The sequence below is a fragment of the Pezoporus wallicus genome, unplaced genomic scaffold (genome assembly GCF_028554395.1).
Source record: "Pezoporus wallicus isolate ANWC-B61680 ecotype Strahan unplaced genomic scaffold, APGP_CSIRO_Pwel_v1 scaffold_2584, whole genome shotgun sequence".
NCBI lineage: Eukaryota > Metazoa > Chordata > Aves > Psittaciformes > Psittacidae > Pezoporus > Pezoporus wallicus.
Window position 1 is genome coordinate 9,346,348 of NW_026642851.1, and position 20,590 is coordinate 9,366,937.

General features: G+C 40.7%; 1 protein-coding gene across 15 annotated transcripts in view; it reads left to right on the top strand.

Annotated features, from left to right (window-relative positions):
- KIAA1217 (KIAA1217 ortholog) overlaps positions 1-20,590 on the top strand; it is a 374,037-nt gene that overhangs the window by 340,009 nt on the left and 13,438 nt on the right. For 14 of the 15 annotated variants that reach the window (XM_057432470.1, XM_057432469.1, XM_057432463.1 and 11 more), the window contains 5 exons: positions 5,683-5,858; positions 12,536-12,666; positions 12,911-13,058; positions 14,700-15,192; positions 15,908-16,088. In XM_057432470.1, coding sequence (XP_057288453.1) covers positions 5,683-5,858; positions 12,536-12,666; positions 12,911-13,058; positions 14,700-15,192; positions 15,908-16,088 — 1,129 coding nt within the window. The remainder of the gene's footprint in view (positions 1-5,682; positions 5,859-12,535; positions 12,667-12,910; positions 13,059-14,699; positions 15,193-15,907; positions 16,089-20,590) is intronic. The other variant, XM_057432464.1, reaches the window with a different exon arrangement.

Below are 20,590 nucleotides of genomic sequence, written 5' to 3' on the forward strand. Positions count from 1 at the left end.
AACAGCAGGGGAAACTTTAATACTCTGCCAGTACTTCTTGCCTGGAAAGTGACATCACATGTTTGGTATTGTAGGGCTGCAGCTACAAAACCAGGTGGTTTTGAAGATGGGAGTGGTACTGCGTGAATCTCCTTTGATTTGCTGATTAGTTTTCTAACAGAATAATGATAATACACATCAGAATCCAGAGCACATTTTGCCATTGCTTCTTTAACTAAAGGAAATCAAACTATGAGCCACTTACAGGGCAAGGGAGCAGAAGGGTGAGGTAAACATCAGAGTAAAGAAAATGTGGTCAGTACTGAAGATGCTATGACAAGGTCCTGCTCTCAGTTTTCTGGTAATGAAGAGGTGTCTAAAGGCATTTAGAGCAAACAGTTGTGTCAGCGAGGTGACCTATGCCTGTGATACAACACCCATGTGTTTATATTTTCAGCTTATAATGAGTATGTTGCTATAGCAAATGCATCTTTTAAAAGCTGTTCTCAGCAGTGCTGCCTACGTGCCGGCCATCATGGTCCCCATCTAATTTCAAGACTCTGGTTTGGGATCTCTGCCCTGGCACTTTATGTGTAAGTGCATATTCTTACGCATTTGTGCTGCAAACCACTGCAGCCCCTCTGTCCTTCTGTAACCCCATGTGCCAAATGCAGAGGTATCTCAGACACCTGGCCACCAGCTGTGCTTCCACAGCATGTGGCTTCCTAAAGTGGGATGGAGGTCACAGTGCTGGGCTGGAGGCAGTGCACATCGTTCTCACAGGGCCCGCTCACCAGGGAGGTGGCATTTCCCCAGCTGCAAGGTGGCTCCAGGCCCTGCCTGGGATGGTGACCTTGCTTTTGATCAGATACAACATTATAGCACACAGGAGTGAAAAAACTTGTACCATCTATGTAAATCAATGCTGCCAAGGAAGTATTGAGAAGGAAAAAAGGATGTATCCCGAGTGTGTTAATTAACTCTGGCTGGCTTCCCTTATTTCAGAAATGATAGCGAATTTAGTGCAACGTGCCAGTAGGAAGTGGGCAGATTTGTGATAGTTGGATGGAAGAACCTGTAGCTCAAGGGAAACCTTAGTATATTACATATAAATTACATTCCCGAGAGTGAGTTTTTGTCATGGCTTTCCTGAAATGGTGGAATTATTTTGAAAAGAGCTCCCAGTTTGTAGTGCAGTAAGTGAAACAGCTGGTATTTTAAACTGAAGAGTGAGGAGATATCACACGTCTAATGAAAAGATTTTGTGCTGTCTTTTTGGAAAATAATTTGAAGTAAAAGAGAAAAGTATTTTTCTGTTTTTTCTGGGTTGTTTGCATACTATGTGTGACTACTTCATATTTTTCACTGTTTCTACTGGGTTGGCAGTCAGTTTGTTCCTGTTTGCGTGAATTTTTCATACACTGACAGACTAAAAGAAACACTTTCGAAGAACTCAGAGATGATTGCACAGGCAAAAAGTTTGCAAGATAAGTAAGAAACAAGAACAGGGCATAAAACTATATATTTAATACTTTCTGTGGTTCAATTTTCACTTGATGTTACCACTTTAAGTTCTTACTCATTTGCTTAATAGAATCAGAGAAACACATGGTGGAAAACACCCGTTCATTCCTATAGCCTTTGTCTGTTCTAGCAAAACCCGGCTTTGAACCATATGCAGCAGCAATTGATCCAGAGGTATTGATTCACATACCAGTTGAATATGTATGTTACCAGATGCAACCAAACAGTTAAGACTGTTTTATTCTGTGGTTGGATTTTCACCAGGGATTCTTAAAGACGTTTGCATTGTGGCTGTTGTTAGAGGTTAGATATGCTTCTAGCTACTTCACTAGCATCTTCCTTAAGTGCTCTCATTTTCAGAGATACTCAAGAAAGACTAGTTTCATGGTGCCATGGAGTTTTTCTCATTGCCAGGGATAAGCTATAACCCAGCCTATGTTCCGAATGCATTTGTTGTTGGTAAGGCAGGAGTCCATGATGAGTTCAGTGGGGTTGTTCATTCTGCACTCCCAGACAATGAGAACTCTTAGTGGCAGGTTTGAACCAAAGCTTAGAGCTCATGCTTATGGTATAGATCATTAGCTTATATGTATGTTGGATGCTATTTTTGTTTATTCCTTCCTTTCCTTAATTGAACACATTTTAAGGGAAAGCAGTTAGACGTGATTAAGGTTCAGCATTTGGAATGTGTATACGTGCATGCTTTTTCTTCACTTAATGTATTATTTGTAGGGAAATGAGTGCTATGAAAAGGATGGAAAATATAATAACAATACTGTCATGAATGGTATATGATATTCGGTCTCCCAGGTGTAACTTTGAATTAGAAATTCAAATGTGTTTTGAGCTGTATTATAGAATTGGTGAGACTTCATTTAATCTGTGTATGGTAACAAATTTAGGAATTAGATAAACAGATTCTACAGACATCCTGAGCTGCAGGCAGTCAGTCCCTGTTTGTGGCTGTGTGCTGTAGTGTGTGGGGAGGTGGGTGGCCCAGAAGCCTCTCCCAGCAGGACAGGTCCTGCTCCCACTGGACAGGTCATACTTGTTTCCTAATGAGAAGCGAGACTGTGAACTAATATTTGATTTCCCAGTTTCAGGTCTCATAAATAATAACTGGTTCAAAGTCATCTAAACTGGTTCAGATTATTCTTGAAGTGGGTGCCAGAGGCAGTGCTGGGGTACTTGTGAGAAAGCAGTAATAGATAATGGCCAAAGCAGTAGACGAAGAAGAGGGACAAGGTAGGTATCTGGAGGAATTGGTGAGGCTGGGAGTGAGAGCCAAGGGTTATGAATGTAGAGGAGGATGCTAGAAATCTAAAAAAGCATGTGACATTTCTGTTTGATTGCTGCTTGCAGTTACAAGTCAAGTTAATTCTAATTAGCAGAAATTGACATTTGGTGGTAACAGGAAAGCCTGCATTGCTTTTCCTTACTTTTGGGCGCTTGACTTTGGAACTTGACTGTTTCAATGAAGTTTCTTTTTAAGTATGAGGGTCTAAGATTGTTTATTTGGCTTGTTTTTAAGCAAAGTTACAGTACAAAAAGTTCTACTCTGTGGAACCAGAATAACTTTGGCAGATCCATAAAACTTCTTCCACTTGTGGTGGTAGAATAAGTGGTAGAGGTGGTCTGAAGGCCAAATGGGGTGTGCCCTTTTCCAGGGGGTGTGAGATCTGGTACCTGCTGGCAGAAGAAAGGTAAGAATCAGGTTCAATTACAGAATGTGGAGGTTAATGTGCTATAGCGGCCAGAGACTGCCTCCTGTTCCTCAGCCAGCTCTTCCCCTCTGCTCCTGCCTTATGTTTGCCCTGCCTTATGTTGTCCTTTGGCTGGTGATTCTGCCCTGCTTAAACCCACAATTACTCCTCTGGTTCCTTCTCTTCTCTCTCTGTAACCATCTGTACCTCTTCCTTCTCATCTTCTTCTGTCCCTGTTCCCCAAGCATGAACAAAACCAGGTTTTCCAGAATTAGCCAAGTGTTGCATGAATTTTCATAGAAATGGCAAAAACATCTCTTTGATTCCAAGATGAGTCATTTCCCAGACTTCAGGAGCTCACTCCAGACATTGAGGTTTGGGAGTCCTCATCATACAAGCTTTCTGAAATAGTGCAGAGCTTTATTTTTATTCCCTAACCTTGTAATCAGAAATGGATGAACTTTTGTGACTGGAACGTTCTAATACTGTTCAAGCACTGCATAAATGGAAGTGACAAGCCCCTTAGCTGTAGATGTCACTACAATAAATACAGATCCCCTATATACCTTCATAATAGGGTGAAAAGAATTGTACCTGCAATTGCCTAACCTCAGATACTCACGTATACTTAATTTTGGTATTACTGGGTGTCACTGTTACTAGCTGAGGAACATAAAGACTTATATTCTGGACATCTGAGACTTAAGTCTGGCTCCTTCTCACTGACCTTCTGACTGACCTCAGATCAGTTGTTTCACATATCCCAAGTCACTTCCCTGTGTCAAATTTCCCACTTTTTGAAGAGCTGTGAATTAACTGTATGACTGAAGTGTTACATGCTCATTCACTCATTCATTCATTCATTTATGAATTCCTTCCTGAAAATATGGTGCAGTGAAAGAGATTCATGTCTCAGCTGTGCTGGCCCTGCTGTAAGAGGTTTTAATTTATCAAATCGAAACATTAATCCCATAGCGGGGAAAAATACACATATACACTGTCTTCAAAAGAATCCAGTCTGGTATAAAGCAGCTGACAGTGTTTATGAATCTGTGCTGTTTCAAATGTTTTCCATCTTATTTTTTTTCCCTAACAGCTAATGCTTATCTTCAGCAGAGTTTTGAGCTAACACCTTCTGCTTGTTGCAGCTCAGCCCCACTCCTACACTTCAGTGAAGTGTCACCCTCCCTCTCATTGCACGTGTGTCACTGGAGAAGGCAGAGTCAGACACAAGGACTGAATAGTTGGGAGGGGAGAGTTGAGCTTGTTCCTCCAATTCCTACACTGATTGGAGAGAATGGCCTGGACAAAGGCTTTTTTCCCTTTTTTTTTTTTTTCCTCTGAATCCCATGAATTCTCTTAAATCAACTTAAAAAGAAGTCACTTTGCATTATACTGTCTTGTAGGTAACCCATTTTTGTGATTCTTCCTGTTAGGCAGTGGTTTTACTTTGCTTGTTATATGTGGTTTGGCTGTTAAGCCTGGATGTTCAGAAGACAGCTGACAGTTCAATTGCTAGTTTTAAAACTGGAACTTCATCTCCCAGTTGACACAGGTGTTTTTAAAAACTTACAGCATGAGATGGCTGCTGGGCTGACAGAGTTGTGTTGCCTGTATCCTAAAGCTGTGACTAGATGGAGCCCTGTTTATCACACTTCGGTTTGTGTGAGTGGGGGGCATAGCTTCTCTAGGGCTACCCACAAAAGCATACAGTCTAGTTCATTTTCTTAGCTGTGTTTTGTTCTGCAAACAATACCAGTAAGAAAAATCAATGCTTTAGGTACTTAATATAAGGCTAAGTTAAGGAAGAAGGTGTGACTTTTACAGTTCTCAGGAAAATGACCGTATTATGAAGAGGGATTTTTGGTGGGTACAGGAGGTTTTATGTATTGCAGATGAGGTGTATGTCTGTACTAAATTACACCGGATGGCACAATCCTTCCTCTGCCACTTGAGAGACTGAAAAATTCCATTCTGACAACAGCAGTATATTCCAGCCTTGACATTAATGTGTGGGATTATCCACTAGGCACGTATGGGCAGTGCGATGCATAGGCTTGCGAGATACACACAGAGTGGAAGTCAGGTTTCCGGCATTCTCATAAGTCATGATTAATTCTTGATTCTTGCTGGACCGAGCAGACTAAAGGCCCACAAACCTTGCAGAAGTTATGTACCTAAGGTGGTGTACTGATCCAAGCATCTTTTGTTGATCAGTTTGCAACTTGAAGTTAGATATATACATTAGAAGGTAGACATATACATTAGAAGTTAATCAGATTTAGGCTTTTCTCACCTCCGACACTGCCCCACGGAATAATGTTTGTAGGTAAAGAGGGAAATGAGAAGGTAAAAACTCTCTCTCACACAGTAGGGCTGTGTTTATCCCAAACTATTTCCGTATCTACAATGTATTCTGTTGCCAGGGATGTCAGTCAAGCAGGAAAAACTGAAGTTGATTTCTTTTGTGCAACAGCTGCAGAACCAGGAGATGCTGAGGGCAATGGTGAAGAAAGCAGAGATGGAAATCAATGGCAAAATGATTGAAACTGTGAAGAGGCTTGAAGATCCTGTGCAGCGACAGCGCAACCTGGTGGAACAAGAAAGACAGAAATACCTCAACGAGGAAGAAAAGATAGTAAAGAAGTTATGGTGGGTTGAGAAAACTCTTGCAATTTGTTGCTTTTGCCTGGCTCTGTTTTTCCATAAAGTAGTAACTTTCACCACTGTCTTCAGTGAAACTGCACCCACATATGCTGTTTTTAGATGTGTTTGCTTGCACTCATGTTGACTGTAAAACTTTGTGTTGTACAATCACTGGTCCTGCCTGGGAGTCCTCCTTAGCACAGCCACTAGGTAAGTCCTACCTCTTGAAACCTCCTCAGAAGTCTCCTGTAAAGGGGGTATAAGGACCATGACCACCTCTGTCTTCTGAAAGCCCCTACTCTAGCTCTCACCTTCAGCTTTATGTATATTATGCTTTAGGGAAGGCGGGAGGAATTTCCTCAAGAACAAATGGCTGCAAAAGAAGGTAATGAGTTTGGCTTTAAGTATGAAAATCAGATTTCAATAGTAAGTACTTTGGCTGTTACAAAGAAGAGGTAGGGGAAGCACATAAATAGGGGATTTAATTTAGTTGCAGTCAACAGTGCTAGTCTCCATCTAAAATTTACTTACTGGGATTTCCATACACTTAATTTTAGATAAAAATACTTTTCTTTTTATTTGTTGTTTTGTAAAGGCTCTTTATTCCTGTGTATGTCATTTGTAAGACCTTTTCCCAAAAAACTTTGGTCTGCCAAGACTGATGGGATCCAGTTGTTTGTTGTAGTCTATGTTCAGAGTCAGCAGGAGGCAAGACAAAGCTGAAATCAATAAGCAGTTTAACTAGTTCTAACATTCACATTTGGAAGATGCTATATAACTAATTATTTCTCATTACTGAATGTAGTTCACATCTGAAGAATTCCTCCATAATACAGAGAAACTTTCTAGTCAGTTTCTTACTGGAAAAGATGATGGAAGAGTCATAAGGGTACAGTTCTTGACAGCTAAGGAGTGTAAATCTTTCCTGTTGATCAATGTGTTGTCAGATTAACAAGATTTGTAATAAAAATGATGCATCTGTAAAGACAAAGTAGGCTGTTACTAAGGGAGTCTGTTTTCTGTGAAGAGAAGTTGAATGTGCAGTAACAGTCCGTGCTAGTGTATATAATCCTCTCATCTAATTTGAAGTCTTAAATAACATTGTGTTATAGTCTTAAGTAATTACCCTCCTGTTCATCATGTTATTCCTGTGTACCTCGTTGCTTAGCTTCTAGATTGTTTGTTCTCTGTGGAAAGAACAATTTGTGTGATGACTGTTTATAGCATTGCCCTCATAAAATGGATACTGAGTGAGGTCAAGTGCACATGGCAATAGCTGTTACAGCTGTTCATTTAGGATATGACTTTGACTGCAATATGGTTCTGGTTTATCAGTGTTTGGAATTTTTTCTGTTTGCAGAGTTTCTGCTGCTTCTGTGCAGCTTCATTTGTTAATGTTACAGGAAAACATCTTGCTTAGATCATTCATAGGCTGTAAATGTTAGTTCAACCCTTTTGGAGACACGCTAGAAATAAACATAAAATCACACACACACAAAAAAATCATCAGTGGTGTCCAACAAGATTTCTTTGTCATATATTCGCACGTTTTCAGGATCAGAGCCCAGTGTCACATCTGACAACTGACAGTATCAGTTCAGCTGCTGATGGCTGTTAATAATGAACAGCATACACCGCAAAATTAAACATCAAATGTCGCTGAGAAAGATTAACATTCTATATAGGCACTTTTCATTTAAGCTGATCCCAGTGCAGGTATATAAACAAATGCAAAACAACAGGGCAAAAAATGGACCATTGCTTAGAATTTCAACTGTTGTCCTCTTGACCTTTTCTAAATCATGCAACTGAATCAGTAGACTGGCCTCATGCAAGACAGGACAGCCTAAGGATTTCTGCAGTACTTACTAAAGTGTGTTTACTGCTCTGAAGTGATAAATCTCAGCTTTAAAAGTTCTCCTTTCTGCTATTCTGAAGATTATGTCTGGGAAATAAAGAAATAAGAAAATTGGTGGTTTCATGTTGTAAACAGCAGAAGTGTCGGTGTACATTTCAGAGCAAGTTTTCTGTGGAGCACCGTTTGTGATGGTGTCTACAGGAGTGTGCCCATGTGTGTCACAGCTGTAGCAGGATTACAGTTCAGAGATACCTAATGAAATCTAGGTAACGCAGTTACACATAGTGTTTATGCACACTTGTAGTCGTGAAATAAACACTCAGAATTAACCGGGTAGAGCTTTTCTCCATCTAGTCGTTTGATTCAGCATTAGAGATGTCCTATAATGCTTTTGGTGTCGTAGATGCTAGCCTTAAAATCTACCTGACCAAGGACAGATGATGATACAACACATTGGCTAATGAAGTATTTATGTTGTGAGGAGCAGGTATGACTACTATATTGTAGATTGCAGATTATTGTAAGCACTTTGATAGAGGAGGGTTTATAAGCACAGCAATTTAAAATATAGCCACAGCCAATCTGTCTAATTGGATATGATCTATACGAAGTTACAATTTATATTTTGTTAGGAAAAGTATCAGACTTTTTTATAAGAGTAACTGTAAAAGGATAACTCAGTAAAAACAAAACCCTCCTTAGTGTGTTAGAGAGCCACTAGTAGCAGATACCTGGGGAAAGATACAAGAACATGGCTCAGAGTGCATCTGCTTGCAGCTCAGGGATTTTCCAAATCAGAGATGATATCTTCATATGCAAAACCTCTACATGGATTGTTTACTTTTCATGAACTTACACATTTTTAAAAATGTATGTAAACTTTGTTGTCTACAGCGTCTAGGCGCAATGAATTCTATAGAGTAATCCTTTTCTTGGGTTGAAAGAGTCTCTTTTTGTTTGTTTTTGAATCTTTCATCTGTCAATCAATCCCCAAATTCTTAAATCATGCACAGCAGAATATTCACTCTCACCGTGCTGGTCATGATGTTATAGAAGCTCCCCCACTTATGCCTTTTTCAGCCTAAAAAGTCATAGTCTGCTTAGTTACTCCCTTTTGTAGAAGCCTTTCTATAAATTTTGTCATCCTGTTGCCTTTCTCTGTGCCCTTTCTAACTCTAGGGCACGTCTGTGAGATGGGGATAGGGAGAGCAGAGCCTGCAACAGCTATATCAGACATGGACACACCATGACTTCATGCAATGGCCTCCCTGTCCTGTTCCACATAAGCTTTCCATTACAAATCCAACATCTCGCTCACAAAGGGTGATTATCAGTTCAAAGTTCATTACTGTGTATAATAACTTAGGGTTTGGGGAGCTTGTTGGTTTTAGATGGGGTTGGGTTTGGTTTTCTTTCTCCTCATGAGCATTACTTTACTTTTATTAAGAGTTAATTTAATCTTTGGCTTTTTCCTGGTCAATTAGTATCAGATGGTCCATCTGCAGCCTTCTGCAGTCACCTTGCAACATTATTCTCCTGAATAATGTAATATTCTTTTGAGATTTTTTTACTATACTATTCATCCTTTTTTCTAAATAATTTACAATATGTTGAAAAGCACCAGCCCTAGCACCAATCCCTATGGAACTCACCAGCAAACTACGTTCACTGAGTAAGCAGTTCACTGATCCCTTCCCTTTACTTCCAGTACTTTATCCATGAGAGAATTTTTATCTTGTCACATGGCAACTTTGTTTTCTTGAAAGCTTTTGCTGAGGTACCTTGCTGAAAGCCTTTGGGGCTATAGCATGTCCCTATGCTGTTGTTGTTTCCTTGTGGATTTGTGAGACTTACTTTTGCTTTACACAAATCACATTAATTACTCCAGAGCACAACATATTTATCCATTGGTCCACTAATTCTTTACTGTGTACTCTTCATTTTGGTATCTATCAATTACACCAGCCTAGGTGTCAGTCTCAACAGGGTACAGTTCCCTGGATAGTCCCATCCCCTTTTAAAAATGTTTTTGTATCATCCCTGACACTTTCCACTATGCCGGTGCCAAAGCAATTTTAATCAAGAATTTAGATGCTTAATATTAATAGTTCAGCTGTTTCACCCTCAAGCTACTATTGAACTTCAGGGCACATACCATCTGGCCTGGGTGATTTGTTACTATTAATTTTGTCAGTTTGTTTTATAACCTGTTCTACTGATACTGCAATCTGAGACAGATCCTCTGGTGTTTTTTTGCCTGAAGAAAGATCTCAGCATAAGAGTTTGCCTTGGCTCTGCTGGGTATAACACAGATGCAGAAAAATCATTCATCTTGTATTAGCCTTCTGAAACTGCATTAATGTGAGTTTCTTGTTAATTGGGTTTGCTTAGTCCAATCTATAAAGCCAAATTGCTTCCTCAGTGATGGAAAAGAAATGCTGGAGGCTGCTGCTTCAGCTTCTGAAGGCTGAAGTTTCTTTTCCCTTGCAGTTTACCACAGGAGGCAGTGTAATATGTTATCCCCTGAGTAATTTCAGGGTCAGTTGACTTGTTTGATAGTATCACTGAATGGAATTCAAGGGGCTTTATGATGACCTTTCTGTTTCTGTTCAAATAACAAAGGGGAAAGAACGCCCTTGTCAGCTACCTGAAAGTCTTCCCTTTATATGTCCGCCAATCAGACATTGTTCTGTCTGTGCTCCTTTTTCTTCCTTCCATCTATGAACGAATTTAAGCTTCTGCCCTTATCTTTTTGGTTGCCTTTATAGCTCGCAAAGGCAAGCACAGAGACAGCAATCTGCATTATCGCAGCTTCTTCCACTAGAAAAATACCCCGAGAAACGTTCCCTTGCTGCCATCGTGTGGTCCATTGGATTGTTTCCTGCAAGTATGCTTGTCCTAGTGGAAATACTGACTCCCTCAGCTTTCTCAAGGCAGAGTCTTAGAAGTGGGCTTAAAATGGGAACAGGATCATTTACCTCCACTTCTCTGTGATCTGTTCAGAAGAAACTTCTGATTCTTAATTCAAAATTTTTGTTATAGTTTCTAAAGTTCTTAGTCTTTGGATTGAAATGAACTCTTTGCTGTGTGCACTTGGTGTCCGGATCCTAATATTGGTTTTGGTTTTCTGTATATCAGAAGTACTATTGTGTTGCTATTGTTCTGTGTAACTCTGCTTCCACTTTAAATTGACGTAAGTGTGGGGTTGTGCTGCAAGGGATTTTCTCCTTTTTATCCTGTTACTGTCCACCTACTCCCCTCTTTTCCCCTGTGTCACCTGTTCACTGAGACAGATCTAGGAAGTGACCTGGCTGAAAATAAGTAATTTCCTGCCGGATCTTCGTGGCAGTGCTGGTACAAGGGAAGCATAAAGAAATTCAAGGCCTGAAGTTGGTGCAGAAGTCAGTCTTCCCCTACCCCTTTTCAGGCAATCAGCCCATAGTTTGGTTCTCTTACAGCAATGGCAAAACTGCTACCTAAGTGGATGCAAGAAATGAGGCAAATAGGTTAAAATGAGTAGCCAATTTGTCAATTCAGAGTTTGCTTTGCATTATTTTCTACCATGCAATTAATCAGGCTTCTCAGAATATTCCTGTCAGGAAATTTGATATTTTAATAGAGGTGAATTTCTCTTAGAATATATATTCAAGAGATGACAAGAAATCTGGAGAGAGACTTTTTACAAGGGTATGTAGTGAAAGGACAAGGGGGAATGGCTTTAAACTGAAAGAGGGGTGATTTAGGTTAGATATTAGAAAAAAATCCTCACTGAGGCTGGTGAGGCACTGGCACAGGTTGCCCAGAGAAGCTGTGGCTGCCCCATCCCTGAAAGTATTCAAGGCCAGGTTGGATGGGGCTTGGAGCAACCTGGTCTAGTGGAAGGTGTCCTTGCCCGTGGCAGGGGGGTTGGAACTGAGTGAAGGTCCCTTCCAACCCAAACCATTCTATGAATCTATGATCCTTTTAAGGTATTTGCATGGATGTTTATATAGTTGCACATAATGCATTTCAGGGTTTCTTTAGAAATTTTTAAGCTTCTGTGTGGAAACTCCAGCTAAAGCAATGTGGTCTCAACTTTAAATGGAAAAAAACCATGTCTCCCCTAAACAAAAATAAAGTTTATGTGTCTGAAGGATTGTGAAAATTTGCATAAATATGGAAGCATGGAAAAAATATTGGGAAAGGTGATGAGGAATCACCAGATGGAGTTGGAGGAAGGATGGGACAACACTGGTTGGAAAAAGACATTTGAAGTGATTAATTCTTAAATCCAAATGCTGAGTGAGAACTGCACACAATGTTTCAGTCTGTCTGTTCTTGGTAACAGGACCCTGTATCCTGTCTAAGAGGACCCTGCAGATAAACAAGGTTGCGTCAAGGGACCATTAATGCCAGGTTTTGGGTTCTTACTTCACTGTTGGGAATTCCCTTGCATGTCAACAGCAATGAGAAAATCCCAGGTGCAAACCAGTACTGGATGGTAGGGGTAGAGTGTGTCTGTACCCTCCCAGGATTTGCATCCCCAGAGGTCTGGCTCTTAGATGTGTTTCACCACACCCCCTGCCCTTTATAGCACAGCTGCCTGAAGGTCAGTATGCACTGCACATCTTCAGCCTATCAATCAGTCAGCTTGTTCCTATGCTGTGAGTTTCCAGCATCCTCATTTCCCCTCATGGTACCCTGCTGTTTTTTCAGCCTATGGTGTCAGATTTAAAGACGCCATACTTCAGGTTTCTGGATTAGTTTAGTCCATTCATTTACATGTATTTGACTGTAATGTGAAAGCCCTGCTTACATTTCATGGCCACTTTTTTTGTTTTGCCAGTGAGCTGGAGGCATTTGTTGAGGACCTGAAGAAGGACTCCAGTGCTTCCAGCAAGGCAGTTACACTGAAAGATGTTGAAGATGGAGCCTTTCTTTTGCGTCAAGTGGGAGAAGCTGTTGCCACCCTGAAAGGTATGTACTTCTCCTTTGCACTTTTGGTTCTTTTCTTTTAACCACGGTGGCTGAGAACAGTTTTTTGCCTTTAATCTGGGAGCATTAACTCACTTCCAAAAAGATACAAAGTGGGAATTAAGGAGCTTGTTGCATGGCCCCTGTAGAGAGGAAGGCATTCAACTATTTGACATTTACCCCATCATGCATTTGTCCCAGGGCTTTTATCATTTCCTCTTGAGCTTCACAGGTGTTATCTTTGCAGGAGAGTTCCCAACATTGCAGAATAAAATGCGTGCAATCCTCCGGATTGAGGTAGAAGCCGTGAGGTTCCTAAAGGAAGAGCCACACAAGCTTGACAGCTTGCTGAAACGTGTGCGCAGCATGACCGATATCCTCACCATGCTCAGGAGGTGAGATGGGATTTTTGTTTTGTCTTTTTCCTTCCTCAAGGCTAAAGCATTTCCTTAAGCAGTGCTAAAACAGCTTCTGGGCTTGGGTTCTCCCCCTCTTATCAGGCAATTTCCATGTGGTATTTTATAGACTCTTTCTAGAGCCCCCTCAAGGGAAATCAAACTAGTCTTTCCTGTGCTCCATGCAGTGGTTCTGTTCTGACCAAGAGGCCCAGTCATCAAGATCTTATGATTTTCAGTCAACTATCTCCCTCTGAACTCAAGACTTCCAGATTTGCGAAGTACCTGGATGGGAAAGCTTGCAGAGTGGCATCACTCCCATGTGTGAGCTAATTAACTGTAGGCCATCACTGCAATCGAAACTAACAGAAATATTCCCTGAGACTGAAACATGCATCCCCAAAAATGTAACAGTAAGAAACAAAACCAGAAAAGATTCTAAGGGGATAAAGGTACCCTAAACCTTCTGAAAGAAAGAAATATTTTTCAATATGCCTTTGAATTCATGCAAATTCTTTATTCTGTTCTCTGCAATGTATGCATCTAATTTGAAATATTAGATAACATTTGTGTCCACTAAAGGCAGTTTTAGCTATGTTTGTCAGAATATATGAGCAACAAATGACTGCTGATTTATATGAAGCAGTAGGCGTTGGATTAATAATTTCGTACTCAAAACCAGTGGATCAGGCCAAACTGTCAGTGGTGGTGGTCGCAATTTTACTTCAATTACTAGAAAATGTAACTCATAAGCATTATTCTAAGGAATGTAGGATTCTCATTGTTTCCATATATCCTGGAGCATATGTAAAATGGATGTGCCAGTACTGGCAGATGGATAAAATGGTTTATGTAACAGGTCTTACAAGAGCAATCATTTATTTTTCCATGTAGATAAACATCTATATCCTTTCATATTAGTCTCCTTTTCTTAAAAATTACTGCAGTTATTTCCTGTCTCACCCTGTTTGGAAAAAAAGAAAACAATGCAATAAGTTATGTATGCGAAAGCTTTACCAAAAGCTTTTTTGCAGTGAAATTATGTATTAAGCCTCATAAAGTCTGTTTCAGTAATGGAAAAACTGATGGCATCTGTTGGCTAGTTACAATCTGAAGCTCAGTCATTTCACAGCTAGCTGCCAGAAATAGTTGACTACATCCTCAGCTCATCCTACTGCAAACTCTTCACAGACAAGACCTTCATGAAGTATCATTTGAAGGCTTTGTTTTGGCATTTGGCAGACTGCTGCCTCATATCCTACTTTCTGTGCTAATAGTCCAGGAGCATGTTGTTAGCTACATGCAGCATATAAACTTTAAGTCACCTGATTTCCATTATCCCTCTAAAATAACCCACTGTAACTCATGGTTTGGTCAAAACGTGCTAGTACATCCATGAAGGCCTGTAAACATTTCAAAAGGCATAAACATCCTAATTAGAGTGGCCTCTTTAAAACTCTGAATCCTTGACTGAGAGAAATCTGTAAAATCACACAACTGAGAGGATCAGGAAGAAAACCCCCCATTTGGATATTTTTGATACAGGTTTTTCCCTTGCAAAAGTTCATTGTTAATTATTGCTCATGACTTGCCTGTTTGCTAACCATGTGTCGTGCTGTTGTGTTCAATTTGGCTGGGCAGACATGTTACAGAAGGACTGCTGCGGGGTGTGGATCCATCCCAAGCCATGCAATACTCTACTATGGAAAAGACCACTGCAGCTGAGACTCTGAAAAACCAGGAGGAGTTCAAGCATGCCCAGGGACATGCACAGCAAAACCTCACATCAGAGTCCCAGGTGTCATCGGTCAAGTCAGAAGTCATCCCCTTCTCTGCAATGACAGTCCATCATGTGCAGAGCTCGCCTGTTGTCATCCATCAGTCTCAGCACTCCTCAGCACTGGTCAACCATGCCCAGGGTTCACCCACTGCAGCTAGCCACAGCGAAGGTGTGCCAGCGGATGGCCACCCCTCAGCCACCCCACCAGCTCCCCTGCAAGAGCCTGCAACAGGATCCCAGCCCACACCAACCACACCAGCACCACAGGTCTCTGTCAATGGCACCACCATGCAAAGTCTTTTCATTGAGGAAATTCACAATGCAAGTACCAGAAACCGAGCTGTGTCAATTGAGGTATGGTGTATTCCACTCAAACAGTTGTCCTCTCTTTGGGTCTGAGCTCCCAGTCTCATTCGTGAGACTGCAGGTGGGATTTTTAAAATGCTTTCTGGGGACCTAAATGCTTAACCCCTGACTACACCATGCATTCCTGAAGATACCCTCTGATCTTAAATGCAACAGGATAATAACATGCAATCAAAATGCGTAACGGTGTTTTTTAACTAACCTTTATAAAAAAATTAGAAAGTAAAAATCTTTTTTAGAATACCTTATTTCTGGCAACACTTGCATCCGTGGATTTCATTCATTCTTTAAATCTTCATATCCCTCATTATCGAGAGGTAAAAATGAAAGAGTGTAAAGTTCCAGTGGTTTCACACACAGAGGTATTGAGAAAATCCACAAATGAACTCTCATGTCTTATTACAGACATGCACTTTAATCACCAGTGTGATACAGTAAAAGAGTGACCGAGATTTAAATTTTGCCTTTGTTCCTTTAGTGAGCAGTGGCCACTGTCAGTCATGTATTTGTGCCATCTCTAGCACAACGCAAGTCAGAACCAGTGTACAATTAGTGTTAATTCCTCTAGTTGCTGATTATAGCTGTAAGAATCTATCCGTATTTACCTAGAATGTTTCCATATGGATTTTTTATTTCTTTTTAAAATAAGTGATCACAACAGGAATCAGAGAAATAAAGAGATGTTTTACTATTTTTTGTCTAGAAAGCTGAAAAGAAATGGGAAGAGAAAAGACAAAACCTCGATCACTATAATGGGAAGGAATTTGAAAAGCTCTTGGAAGAGGCCCAAGCCAATATAATGAAGTCAATTCCTAACTTGGAGATGCCTCCACAGCCAGCAGCCCTGCCAAAAGGGGATGCATTGGAAAAGCTAGATGTCTCAGGTAAGGTTTGCTAGAATAAATGATGCTAAAGAACTGCATATCTGGAAAGATGTTATATTTTTCCTACCTTCTAGAATGGTTTCAGTTTGCAGATTTCTGTGTTCTTGATCGTAGCTGTGAGTATGTTTCTGAGGAATAATGCAGTCCTATGCACAGTGATTTTTCCAGTGCCAGTGTGGGTAACCAGCTGAAGACAGATTTCTCCATATTGCAACTGAGAGAATTTGTCCTCTGGATATAAAGACTCTGCATTAGCAGGAGAGTAAGAGTACACTTTGCTTTTGACAGAGATACTGTACTATATCTATATCTAATGTACTGTGTTCAGTTATGCACTTAATAGTTTAGCATTACAGAGAGCTCTGGAAAGAACCACAAAAAGATTGAACGCAGATGATTGTACCATCAGAAACATAAAAAACTCTTTTGTAGACAGATTTGTTACCAAAAGAAGATCAAGACACGCCTGAGGTTTCTGAGGGTAGGGAGGCCTTTTAACTTTGCAGAAAGTGTTCCAAGTTCCAGCAACTGAAAGCTGAAGCTAGAAAAAGCCACATTAAAAGTTAGCTGTCAAATTTTAACATTCAGAGTAACTTATCACTAAAGTTTAATTATGAACATATGGGATTCTCTGCCACTTCAGATCTTCAAGCAATACTGTGTTTCTTTCTGAAGGGCTGCTCAGGCACAAGCTGTGTGCATGAATCAAGACCTGCTTATAGAAGTCATTGAACCTAAGTGGAAAATGGGACTATTTGTACTTAATGATCCTTGCTAACTTCATAGTCTTAAACTATAAATACAACCAATGTTTTGAATGAGTTCCTCAGAGGTCTGAAAATGACCTGTGATGCTACATAGCAAAGTTCTCTTCAGGAAGTGGATAGATATGTAGGAATGAACGAGAGCAACATTCACAGTAAGCATTCTGGCTCTTTACAGATACAGAGTTTCAAGTTGAATGTGAGTCAGGCTGTGACCCTGTAGCAAAACCCAAGCAAACATAATGAAATGAACAGGAATATCTACAAGACACATGGATCTGCTCAGAAGTGGTGAGCTCTTCCATAGAAATTCCCAGACTCAATGTTTTGGACTTCAAGGAAGACTGAACAAATAGGAGGGAGTCAAGAGGACAGCGATGATGACCAGAGCTCTAAAAAAAGCATCATCTCTGGGGAACAAAAAAGAAAGAACTAGTTTTGTTTAGCATGAGGAAGTAAAGGCTGAGAAATTAAAAAGGTATCTATCTTTGAATACGTAAGAATCTCCTTCAAAAGGAAAGACTAACTTGCATTGTGTGGGTAGAACAGCAATCAAAGTTAGCAATTGCAACCAGGAAGGCCACTTTCAGCAGTCTGCGGGTACTTCCCCAGCATTCCCAGTTGGTATTAAGGGGAATATCCCAACCTCCTCCTTTTCGTATCCGTTATGGACCTTTTATTCCTTTATTCCTCTATACCTTCTTATACCATTTGCATCCCCACTGCTGTGGCAACAAGCTTCCCATCTTGTGTAGGAGCTTTCTTTCGTCTATTTTAAACTGATCTCATACCAGCTTCATTGAGATCCCCAGAGTTCTAATACTCTGCAATTTGGCAAACAACAGCTTTGCATTCCCTTTATAAAATCATGAAGGCAGTGAATAACCTTGATCATATCCTGGAGGTTTCAGCCTGCCCCACAGGCTCCAGGCTTCCAATTTGCAGCCTTTCTGGTCCCTACATCTATGCCAGCTGCTTCCTCCCTTGGCTAGTTTCAGTTGCCCTTCTCTAACTCCCCTGTGTCATTCTGGAGCTGTGGAGACCACGGCTGCATGCTGCAGCCAAGGCATTGGCATGCCGAAGTTGTAAATAGCTGAAAAGCAATGCCCTGGGGCTTGTGTACAGAAATTCATGTAGGATTCATAGGGCTTTTTCCAGATCCAGCATTTTGGTCTGGGCGCATCTTTGACATTGGCAAGTTGTGGCCCTTGGATGTTTCAAACAAACAAAATAAATCTCTGTTGAACCTCATGAAATAATTTTAGAGTTCTGGGAGTATTCAGTCAGGTTACTGCCTATTGATCAACACGGTTGTCTTCTATAATGTGTGTGTGGCATAAAAGTGACTGAAAATGCATACCACATGGGTGCAGTGAGCTGTGACATCTTAAAAAGTGCAGAGCACAGTAACGGAGAAGTTTGCTAACTAACTGGTGTAGTTAACTAATCCACTTCTAGAATGCTGCACAGTGTGTAGCCAGCAGATTTAAGGAGAAATCTGATGAGATTGAGACATTTGCCTTCTGTTGTGCATAATGAACCCTGTAATAGTAACATAAATAAGGGAACAGCAAAACTTTAATATCTAACTAAATTTCTCACATGCCACCCAACTCTTCTACGGTTCAAGATATGTTTGCAATATTAGTGTGCTGTAGACTAGAACGCTGAGCAACATCAGGAAAGAGAGGCCACCTACGTACGCACACAGTGCATAAGATATTTTGGCCATAAATTAGCAAAGGAAGTCCTCTGTTGCCTTCACTGCAGAACCCAGGTAGATCACATTGCCAGAATATGTTGTCTCAGCCATTCTCGAAACAGAATCCAGTTAAGAAACTTTGTTTTTTAACCCTGCAAAGAACAAAACAATGTAAAATTACACACTTTGTGCAATTTTGCAGATGATTCTGTAAATACTTATTTAATGTCTTTACTTCAACTCACCTTTTTTTATCAGGGTTATTCAATGAAAAATATGGGGACTCTCTCTAGCATGCACGTTAGAAAGTGGGCTCCTTCATCTGTCTTTGTGCCTTCATATGTGAGAATGCTCTGATTTTGCACGTGCTGAGTGATCGGTAGCTTCCATTAAAGACAGTTTGCTTCTCTGACTACAAAGGCTGCCTCAAGGCAGGCGTTACTATTTTGAGATCTTTTTAAGACGTGATAGATTCTTTTGGTGCAAGTAGAAATTTGTACAGTGGGAGAAATTAATTCCAGTCTGTCTGTGCCTGTTGAAGAATGCTTCAGCTCGGTGTTGAAGAATGTTTTGGTTCAGTGGAACAGCTGGCAATGAACAACTCCCATTTTGTTAACAGAAGTGCTTAGCCCTTTGGCACCAAAGAAGGTTCCATGAAGTAACTTTTTTGTTCTTGGGTAGTCTTGGACTCAGCAAGTTGTACATGTCCATTTACTCCTCCCTCTTTAAATATGCTACAAGTCCCCAACCATAAGAAAAAAATGCATTTGAATCAGGTTTTTTCCTAAAGTTTTTTTCTCCCAAGTTTTTTGGCTTTTGTTTCGGCTTTTGTTTCCTTCCCATTTAGATTGGGGAAATCTAATCATTTAGTAAAGAAAACAAAAATCCAGCTTTGAAGTTTTGCCTTGCCCAGTGTCATTGTGTTGTCTGTGAGCAAACCCCATCACAACCTCTCCTTAATGACTCCAGCTAAAGGATGTGAGGGGGATTAGCCTTTGATACCCTGTGTTCCTGCCACACTCACTGAAAATTTCTGTTGCCCGTATTTCTCCCTTTTGTTTCCCCTTTTGAAGATGGACAGGGATGAATGTCTCACAGATGTTAAAGAGATGTCAGGAATCAGTCTCTCTTTGTGGCCCCCATGTCCCTCATACAGACTTGTGCTTAGTAAGTGTGAGAAAAACTAAATGAGTTGAGCCCATTCAAATGAGTAGGAATTCGCACAGGCCCTACATCATAGTCTGCTAAACACCATCTTAGAGAATTAGTCTAATTTTACAGCAGCAGATACTGCCTTGGGCTGGTAGAAGTGTATCTGATGCTGCAAAAAAAATGGTGTGAATTGGCCAAAGTGGCTTAATGTAAAGTGCACCTGGAATTTCACTCACCTTGCAATCATCAAGTGAGTGCCAGATAACCAGAGAAGGAGATAATACAACAGAGCATTTCTTTAAGCTTAAGTGGCTTCAAGGAACATTTGATCTAAGAAGGGAGCAAAGATGAAGCTGGGTCAGACAAGGGCTCCATCCAGCCCCAGGGGTCAGGCAGCATACTGAAGAAACCTGACACAGCCCCAGGAGTGTATAGTTATGCAATAACTTGCCTAGAGGGAGCACTTAGCCCTAAACAGCTGGGTAATCACAGAAGCAGGAGGTTTTATCGTTCTGGATTATATTTGTTCCAGCTGTTTATGTAACACTGAGTAGCTGCAGAAAGGTCGTTCTCTTGCTCTTGAAAACAAACATTGTAAACAGCAGTGTGAAAATGGTGGCTGTTGCCATGTGTGATGCTTGGCCTGTGACCAGAAGTACAAAAGGACAGGTCATGAGCCGGGTAATGCTGCTTCTGGTAAAAATGCCATCCAGTGACACTGGGAAGAGAAAGTGGCAGCTGGATGGGAAGCGTCGTGTGTGTGCAGGGAGGTGACAGTTTGAGAAACTGGTATTCCCTGGGAAGAGTCTCCTCAGAAAGCAAGGGCTGGTTCTGCTCAGCTGTTGTATTTGGTATTTGAATCTTCACAGGCTAGCAAAATATAT